General features: G+C 46.9%; 2 protein-coding genes across 13 annotated transcripts in view; one reads left to right on the top strand and one right to left on the bottom strand.

The window, feature by feature from the left end:
- Positions 1 to 7,586, top strand: part of LOC146523721 (focadhesin-like) — a 37,463-nt gene extending 29,877 nt beyond the window's left edge. For 9 of the 12 annotated variants that reach the window (XM_085153930.1, XM_085153934.1, XM_085153938.1 and 6 more), the window contains 10 exons: positions 895 to 975; positions 1,047 to 1,175; positions 1,250 to 1,365; positions 1,721 to 1,981; positions 4,148 to 4,237; positions 5,007 to 5,184; positions 5,302 to 5,399; positions 5,629 to 5,880; positions 5,971 to 6,046; positions 7,369 to 7,586. In XM_085153930.1, coding sequence (XP_085010056.1) covers positions 895 to 975; positions 1,047 to 1,175; positions 1,250 to 1,365; positions 1,721 to 1,981; positions 4,148 to 4,237; positions 5,007 to 5,184; positions 5,302 to 5,399; positions 5,629 to 5,880; positions 5,971 to 6,046; positions 7,369 to 7,442 — 1,355 coding nt within the window. In that variant the 3' untranslated portion in view covers positions 7,443 to 7,586. Of the gene's footprint in view, positions 1 to 894; positions 976 to 1,046; positions 1,176 to 1,249; positions 1,366 to 1,651; positions 1,694 to 1,720; positions 1,982 to 4,147; positions 4,238 to 5,006; positions 5,185 to 5,301; positions 5,400 to 5,628; positions 5,881 to 5,970; positions 6,047 to 7,368 lie in introns of those variants that run through there. The other 3 variants (XM_085153935.1, XM_085153932.1, XM_085153940.1) reach the window with 3 other exon arrangements.
- LOC146523720 (very-long-chain (3R)-3-hydroxyacyl-CoA dehydratase 4-like) overlaps positions 7,169 to 10,000 on the bottom strand; it is a 5,373-nt gene continuing 2,541 nt past the window's right edge. Inside the window, exons 5-6 of the mRNA XM_085154039.1 lie at positions 9,623 to 9,754; positions 7,169 to 7,750 (exon numbers count right to left, since the gene is read on the bottom strand). Coding sequence (XP_085010165.1) covers positions 7,674 to 7,750; positions 9,623 to 9,754 — 209 coding nt within the window. The 3' untranslated portion in view covers positions 7,169 to 7,673. The remainder of the gene's footprint in view (positions 7,751 to 9,622; positions 9,755 to 10,000) is intronic.

Genomic DNA, 10,000 nt, shown 5'->3' with positions numbered 1-10,000 from the left:
ACACACACAGACACACACACAGACACAGACACACACACGCACACAGACACGCACACACAGACACACACAGACAAACGACACACACACACACAGACACACACGCACACAGACACGCACACAGACACACACACGCACACAGACACACACACACAGACACACACACACTCACACGCACACAGACACACACACTCACAGACACACACACACAAACAGACACACACACACGTACACACACAGACACACAAAGACGCACACACACACACACAGACACACACAAAGACACACGCACACAGACACACACAGACACACACACACACACAGACACACACAGACACACACACGCACACAGACAAACGACACACACACACACACACAGACACACACGCACGCAGACACACAGACACACACACACACACAGACACACACACACACACACACAGACACACACACAGACACACAAACAGACACACACACACACACGTACACAGACACACACACACGTACACAGACACACACACACACGCACACACACAGACACACAGACACACACACACACAACAGACACACACAGACACACAGACACAGACAGACACACAGACACAGACAGACACAGACACGCACACAGACACGCACACAGACACAGACACACACACGCACACAGACACACACACACACAGACACGCACACAGACACACACACAGACACACACACACGCACACAGACACACACAAAGACACACGCACACACACACACACAGACACACACACACACACACACAGACGCACACACACACACACACAGACGCACACAGACACACATAGACACACACACACAAACACACACACACACACACTGGGATCTACTGGGCACTAACTACTTTGATCCAACTCCCAGTTCCTCCAGATTTCAGTTACCTCTCAGAGAAAAGTGTCGTCAGATCCACAACGGAGTTCGTCACAGAAGCTGGACAAAAAGGTTTGTGACATCTACAGAGGTCGTTGTGTTTGAAGCTGTAACTCTGTAACATCGTCTCTCTCTGGGCGCAGGTCCTCAGTCCTCCCATCCAGGCCCGGTTAAGACCGCTCTCACCGCTTTGGCGTCAGTCGGCGCCTCTTTCCAGTATCCGCCCATCAACTGGAGCGCCGCTCTTTCTCCTTTAATGAGGATGAGCTTTGGTAAGAGTTGTCGCTCAGTGCTGTCCGTGAAGCCACAGATCCTGTTCAGTCGATGTTGTTGTTGTGTTTTGTAGGAGAGGATGTGCAGCATCAGTGTGTTGTCCTGGCAGCCTGTCAGACCCAGTCCTCCCACAGCGCTGCTCTGTTTTTGGGCTCCTGGTTGTCGCCTCCCCTGGTCCACAGTCTCAGTGTAAGTTCAGTTGGGTATTAGCGCTGTGACAGCTGATATTCAGTCTCCATCAGGTTTATAGGCTGGTCCACTTTAATCTGTTGTTTCTTGATATCCAGCTTATATTTGAACAGGTTTCTTTAGGTGTTCTTAACAGAAACAGGAGCATCTACTGCCTCACCTCTGAGCTCAGCTGTTTCTCAGTCGTACAGCAGCTGAAGAAATGTCTGAATAAACAGCGTTTGGCTTCTAAAGCTGAACAGATGCTCTTTAACCACGACACACATCCAGTCTGTCTCTGCTGTAGGAGAGCGTGCTGAGTCCAGTACAATGATGAAGGCTTCAGAGATCCTTACTAGCTGTCTGTCTCCCCCAGTACCAGACCCGGGCCCACCTCTATGAGACTCTGGGCTCGTGGATGAAGCACGTGACTGAGGACAAGCTGCAGGTGTATGTGGAGAGTTTGGGGGTGCAGCAGTTTGAGGAGGACCTCCGACCCCAGCGCGCGTCCCTGTGTCGCTCTGTGCTGCGGGGCCTGGCTCAGGCCATGGCCCTCCCAAACCCCTCTAGCAGCTGCTGGACCATCCTCTGCTCTGCCACGGAGAAGATCTTCACCTTCCTGCCCGACCGAATCCAGGTGCAGTGTAGCTGCTGACTGTTATCACTGACACGTAGAAGCTTTTTCTTTGATGCATGGCTCTATCCCTGGTTTTACACTTGGGGATCGTGATATCCTCTGATGTTCCCATCCACCCAGAGACACGAACAGGAGCATAAACCCATTTTATTCAAAGCAAGAAGCTGTGACAGATGCTGCTGTAGGTGTGCAGAGCTTCAGTCACCGGAGCTCGGCTGGAAATGAGCTCTACTCATCACCACAGCAGCTTCAGCCCATCGTTAGCTCAGCTGTAAGAACACCTCGACGGGCAGGGACCAAACACAGCATCATAATAACAACAGTGGTAACTGGAACAGTTACAGTAACAGGTCACTTCACCACTTAATCTTCAGTTATCATCAGAGGAGTTATATTAATGATTTGTGAAATGAAAGTATGTTGGACGAGGAGGCCTGATAGAAATGCCAGTCAGGTTTATAATAAGTGCAAAGACAGGATGTGCAGCAGGTTCCTGTTAGTGTTCGTTTGATGTCGTCAAACTCAAAAGTTAAAGATGTCGAACTCATGGATACAAACTGGGTGCTTCAGTGAAACATGCAAACATTTGTACATGTTTTGGTGGGATGGCTGTCTGGGTTTATTAGGACAATATGAAGTTTGCAAACATAAAAACAGAATGCAGTCACGTGCATTGGCCTGATTACATCCATAGCAGAACACACAGGACATGTCAGCTGGATAAACTGAGTAAATGAAGTGCAGACAGGAGCTGATCAGAGCATTTCCTCTGACAACAGTCTGTGTGTGCAGACTAACTGTGGCACTGCTTGAAGAGCAGGTTGTCTGATGTAGGACAACAGCTGCTTAATAGGCCAGATGTTTTCAGCTGGAGAAAGGTGAGACGCAGGTCTTTGTAACGATGAAGTCTGGCTGTAGTAAGACAGATGTGTGTGCCAGTTCCAAAGACACTAACGACCTTCATACCTTCAGAGATGCAGGGTCTGCTCCTCCTCCTCTTCATGAGGAAGAATGTCACGTTTGATGCACCTGGTCAGAGACGTGTTTACAGTTTGCTGCAGTCCATTTAAAGCTGATTCTGTCCGTAGAAGAAGACCTCTGGACCCTGATCACATGACCTCTGGACCATGGTCACATGACCTCTGGACCATGGTCACATGACCTCTGGACCCTGGTCACATGACCTCTGGACCATGGTCACATGACCTCTGGTCCATGATGCAGCTGTAGCTAGCACGTCTGCTCGCTCTGGCTAACAGTGATTTCTGTGACACAGCTGTCGCTGTTTCTGCCACTCGAGACCTCCTTTGACCTTTGTTCATGCAGGTCGTCACATTGAGACTCGTTTACAGGAGAGAGCTGATCTAGACCAGCATGATCTAGACCAGCGTGATCTAGACCAGCGTGATCTCGACCAGCGTGATCTAGACCAGCGTGATCTAGACCAGCGTGATCTACATGATCTAGACCAGCTTGATCTAGACCAGCGTGATCTCGACCAGCGTGATCTAGACCAGCATGATCTAGACCAGCGTGATCTAGACCAGCATGATCTAGACCAGCGTGATCTAGACCAGCATGATCTAGACCAGCATGATCTAGACCAGCGTGATCTAGACCAGCGTGATCTAGACCAGCGTGATCTACATGATCTAGACCAGCGTGATCTCGACCAGCGTGATCTCGACCAGCGTGATCTCGACCAGCGTGATCTAGACCAGCATGATCTAGAACCTGTGACATCATTAACCTCATCAGTCTGAAGAACAGCACAGTGCTCGTGTTTCATGGTACTTGATGCTACATTTCAGCTTTTGAATGGCTGGAATCATTTAGTTGATGATATGTGCGCTGGTGTGTGTCGCCTACCATTGGCTCCCTGAGTTTAACAGCTGCTAATAGCTGAACCTGTTAGCCGTGCTCTGTTCACCTTTCTGTGAAATCAGCTGATCTCCTTCAACCTGCTGTCTTTGTCTGTTTTGAAACCTTTGTGTGGAGCAGTCTAACAGTTAAAGCCTTTTATTCGTGCTGCTGCTGGGCCCTGCTGGCATCGAGCTTTGCCTCTTTAACACATGAACACAGGTTCAAAGGTGTTTAAATGACACATTTTAACTAAAAAATAACAATTTTTATGTTTGTGTTTGATTTCTTGTACATTTATTTCAGGATGATGAAGTGGATCTGTATGTGGGCGTGGCCAAGTGTCTGTCTGAGATGTCTGACACAGAGATTGAGAGGATCATGAAAGTCTCTGAGGTACAGTGTTAATAAAACCAGCAGAAAATGAACAGAGGGACCACGTCCACTGTTTCCATGTGCTGAAGCGCGGGCAGAAGTACGTTTGGTTTACAGGTTCAAAGACATGTTGTTGGTCTCATAGTGGAAATGGAAGTAATTCCAGTGACCTGTAGCTCATATTGCTTTATTACTTATAGCTGTCAGTGTGTGGACAGTAAAACCTGCATTCTTCCTAATGCCCAGCAGGGGGCCCACTACACAAGTGTGTATTTCTAAAAGGAGCACTTTAAGTAAACGTTCAGTTTGACCAAATGTAACCATATAGTGATTTAAGCTTTCAGTAATTTAGAGGAATCTTCCTCTCATGGTTACTTTATTCACTTCAACAACAGTCGTGCTTTATACTGTGAGGTCGACCCTACAGTAATAATACAGAGAAAACCCAACAATCATATGACCCCCTATGAGCAGCACTTAGGTGACAGTGGGAAGGAAAAACTCCCTTTTAACAGGAAGAAACCTCCAGCAGAACCAGGCTCAGGGAGGGGCGGGGCCTCTGCTGTGATTGGTTGGGGTGGGAGAAGGAAGACAGGATAACTAAACATGAAATGGTGACAGGTGTGTAGTTTGAAGCCCTCTCAGCTGCTGCTGACCCTCGTTGTCAGATCCTCTGCTGGCTTCCTTTCAGCACACGTGCGGTGATCACGTCACGCCTGTCATTCAGTCTGTGACGGTTCGTTGAAGCTCAGCGTGCGCTGTGGCTTTAACATCTCTGCGTTCTGTTTAGACTCAAATGGAGAAGACCTGCTTCGTCTTAGCCTACCTGACCTCTCAGGGACGAGTGCCCCTCCTTAGTCTTAATGATGTCATTGTTGGGGTCCTCCGTGGTTGGCCGAGCCGCAGAGTGGGGTGGCTCCTCCTGCAGACGTTTTACCAGTGTCGCCTGGCAACCAGCATCAACACAGGTGAGACAGGAAGGCGTTCCTACTGCGTGGAAAGTGGATCTCTCCTGATCTAACAGACGACTGACACCTGTGTGTTTTACCATGATGGTTTTCATTTAGTCAGCATCTTTGTCACAGGCATCTCCAGACGGGTGGAGTGGCTCCTGGAGCTGATGGGACATATCCGAAATGTTGCCTACGGCGTAACAGACGTCCAGCGTGGAGACACCAGATCGGTATGTTTCTGAGGGACCGCCATGTGACTCCCACACATCCTCCTCTTCCTCCCAGCAGCTGAGCTTAGCTAAATGCTGGTCCACCATGACGGTGCCATGTTAACTACAGCGAGGCTGCTCTCGAGCATCAGCAGTAGAGCAAAGCTTGCTGCTGTTTGCTTCTTCTGTGTATCTGAGTTGGTGGAAGCAGATTCTGTGTCGTGTGTTTCTAACTGAGTGTGCTCTGCAGGCCACCGACTTCCTGTTCCAGCTCTTTGCTGCTGCAGTAGTTTCCTGGAGTGACCACATCATGCCACTCCTCTTTGGCATCCGGGTCCAGTGGTTTCCATGGCAGCCAGACCCCAAGCCTCAGGCTCTAACACACGGTCTATATGGCGAGGAGTCATCGGTGGACGGCGCCCTGTCCCGGTGCCTGTTAGCGATGTCCCACAGCCTCCCTCGGCTCCTGGACAAGGAGCCCTGGAGCAGCCAAACGCCCAAGGTCAGTGTTTGTGCTGTGAACTTTGACCTTTAGCTCAAATGTCACTCGTTGTAAACGTGCAGAAGGGATGACCCCGTGTGTGTGTCTCAGTTCATAGACTGGCTTCTCAGCATCATGGAAGCTCCTGACCAGAGCGTGTCAGCATCAACGGTCAGCACAGCCAGAGGTGAGCAAAGCAGCCTTTTTCCTACTTACACATTTCATAATATTTCACTCTGTTTGAACCACAGCAGTACACAGACTGTTGTCTCCATAAACTACTTCATGAAATCACATCTAAACAGTTTAATTAGATATAGATTATTATTATTACGATCCTTGTGCAGGTCTCATTGAAATTAAGACCTGGCCTGAGTTTTGTCAGGTTCTTACATCATTAAATTAAATTACATTACATTAAAGCTTGGAGGAGAGGACGATTGTTGTGTGGTATTTTACACAGCTTCGTGCGTCCAGCCCGACTGTACTGCAGCGCACAAAGCACAGTGAACGGGTTTGTGTGGAAGAACTTGACCTCTGTGGGATGAGTTGGAGCGAGGACTCAGCCACACCTTCTGATCCAACATCAACCTGACCTGCTGAAGCTGTTATAGTTGCAAACTAAATCATATGTATTCAGGATGGAAAGTCAGAGAAGTGTGAAGGTAGACGAGCAAACACTTTTGGCAATAGTGTATTTTCATAGGTTTCACTAAAGTGACCAGTACACCACCAGCTGTGGTTTCTTCTTTACTGGTTTTGCCCCAGAAGCTAAACCTTCGTGGTAAAGCCTGTATGTTCGGGTCTCCTTGTGAAATGCATCGTGTGTTTCATGGACTGGTTCTTATGCAGCACTGTTCTTCTCTGAGCGGTTTATACTCATCCACGCACGGCTTTCTGTGCTTACATCGCACTGCTGTGGATGCAGATGTGTGTATTCAGGTTAGAAGCCTGAATTTCAGCTCAGACACATGCAGTTTGTAGTTTCTGCTGAATTATTTCTGTCAGTGATCACAGAGACAGAGCAGTCCAACCAATCATGGCCTCCAAGAACCTGGTTGTGTCGGAGCTCCACCCTCACCACGTCCCTCAGACAGGGTCGTTGGACTGTTAGTTTCTCTGCACTGTTGCAGGTTATCTCACAATATCAAGTTACCATAGAGGGGGACTGTTGTGATTCAGCTCTATATACACAGCTGCAGTGATGTTTGTTACCAGTAATTGTTTTTGGCCAAATGAGCTTCACATTCTGCTAACAGGCCTAATCTGTGGCAGTCTTTACATGAGAACTAATGCACCATGTTTATTAGACACTCAGCTGACAGCACTGTTGGAAAAGAAGGTGTGGAAAGAGCAGGCGGTATTTTAAGAGAGGTTTACTCAAACATCAGTGTTCATACAGGCAGGATATGCTGAAAAAATGATCTGGTCTTCAGAACTGATTTCTCTGATCTCTCTGATCTCTCTGATCTCTCTGATCTCTCTGATCTCTCCTGTGGTTCCTTTCAGCTGCTCTGTTGGCACTCAGGTCCTCTGCAGAGTTCAAGAAGAAAGCCGTGTGGACCAGAGCGTACGGCTGGTAGCCCAGAGGAGCCTCGGCGTCCTGCTCAGGCGTTGCTGCTCGTACACAAAGACACACACGGCTGCTGGTCTGAGCTGCTGTTTAATGTTAGACAGTAACTGTACTGTAGGAATCTGTGCTGTCAATAAAAGTGCAACAGAAATCATTTTGGGTCTAGAACATCCTTTTCTCTCTTTACAGCAGATCGTTAAATTCGACTTCATCCGTAACTCCAACGAGCTGTGACTTCATGTTACTTCCTCTTCCTGTTCCACTTCTCCAGGTGGTGGTGCCTCTCCTTCAGCAGCTGCCCGACTGTGAGCGAGGCTCCTGAAAACCAAGCAGTGTTTTACATCACAGTTACATTACAGTTACACAGTTACACTACAGTTACACTACAGTTACTGTACAGTTACAGTTACACAGTTACACTACAGTTACTGTACAGTTACAGTTACACAGTTACACTACAGTTACACTACAGTTACTGTACAGTTACAGTTACACTACAGTTACACTACAGTTACATCAGTTACACAGTTACACAGTTACACTACAGTTACAGTTACACTACAGTTACATCAGTTACACAGTTACACAGTTACACTACAGTTACAGTTACACTACAGTTACACAGTTACAGTTACACTACAGTTACACAGTTACACTACAGTTACTGTACAGTTACACTACAGTTACATCACAGTTACACTACAGTTAGTGTACAGTTACACTACAGTTACAGTTACTGTACAGTTACAGTTACTGTACAGTTACACTACAGTAACACTACAGTTACTGTACAGTTACACTACAGTTACACAGTAACTGAACAGTTACACAGTTACACTACAGTTACACTACAGTTACACAGTAACTGAACCTTTACACATTTACACTACAGTTACACTACAGTTACACTACAGTTACTGTACAGTTACACTACAGTTACACAGTAACTGAACAGTTACACACTTACACTACAGTTACACAGTAACTGAACCTTTACACAGTTACACTACAGTTACACTACAGTTACTGTACAGTTACACTACAGTTACACAGTAACTGAACAGTTACACTACAGTTACACAGTAACTGAACAGTTACACTACAGTTACACCACAGTTACACTACAGTTACACTGCAGTTACACCACAGTTACACTACAGTTACACCACAGTTACACCGCAGTTACACCACAGTTACATCAGAGTTACACTACAGTTACACCACAGTTACACCACAGTTACACAGTTACACTACAGTTACACAGTTACACTACAGTTACACAGTAACTTCATTCATGACACCAATTTAACATCCCCAGATAGAAGACCCTCCTCAGTGTTGTCACCACAGACCTGGTCAGAAAGCTCGGACACCAACTATGATGATATGACAGTGAGGCCTGTAACTGTTCTTCATCGTCCTAGTCTTCCTCAGGAAACTGTCACCCGTAGTTTTCCCAACAGTAACAAATCAGGAGAACCTGAGAACGTTTTGTGTTCTTTTCCTTCAGTCTGTGTTCTAGTTCAGCTGGATTTAGGTCGTGTTAGTGAAGCGACCGACCTCTGTGTCTAACATCTTTTTGTCTCAGTTAAGGTTCTCGTCTAAACGTGTTTGCTGTTCATCAGCCTCACAACGGCACGACTATCCGTCTCATTAACCCTCATCCAACCAGCATGTTTAACATACAAGGATGAGCGACTGAGGACCACAAGAGTTAAAAAACTAATAATGGTAACATATTTCTTAGTTCTGTAACGATTATGCAGTATCTAAAGAAAAAAGTAAAACTGTCTCTGCAACGTTGCAGTGGCCTATGCTGCAAGTCTGAAATGTATAGTTTAATCTATCTTACAGCTTTTATTAAGTTTAATCCACGTTATTATTCAGAAAACCTCACTGGTATCAGAGCTTTCAGTCATTTTAAGTATCATTTGCACAGGGAAGTTGTCTGTAAATATGGACAGAATCAGATCAGTGCTCACCAAAAGTGAGTCTGATTTATCGAGACAAACTTTAACGTGGCTGCACGCAGAAGCTGAAACAACCAAAGCTAATGAAAGTAGTGGCTGACTGAAGACGACTGCAGTGACCATACATGTAAAGGAGGAGCTTGGACTCAAACAAACGTGCTCCTGTGCAGCACGTCCATCAGGTGACTGTAATGTCACAAAGGGTTGTTCTCCGTCTTACCAAGAGTGAGGACAGGCAGGTAGAGCGCCAGCACCACGGGCAGGTGGCTGTTTGGAGCTGTTGTTGAGTTGAGTGGACACGACTGGGAGGCCGTTTGCTCAACATAAGGCAGCGCCTGATAGATGGTGGCAGCTGAGAGAGAAACAAAAAGGGGAACAAACGCTTCACTTGCTGTGCTTTTACTTCATTCACTATCACAGTGTTATTGGCCTGTGTGTCGCTGATATACAGAACGTTCCTCCAGCACTTCTGCTTACAGCACAGAGGTTACTCACTGCAGCTGGAATGCACTGTGCTCATTTCCTGGCTTCATATCATCAGCTCTGCTTGGCTAACCCATTTCCTGTTGGCTCCCAACACTTCCCTTACACAACACTC

Source organism: Neolamprologus multifasciatus, chromosome 3 (genome assembly GCF_963576455.1).
Source record: "Neolamprologus multifasciatus chromosome 3, fNeoMul1.2, whole genome shotgun sequence".
NCBI lineage: Eukaryota > Metazoa > Chordata > Actinopteri > Cichliformes > Cichlidae > Neolamprologus > Neolamprologus multifasciatus.
This window is presented reverse-complemented; position numbering and strand designations above follow the sequence as displayed.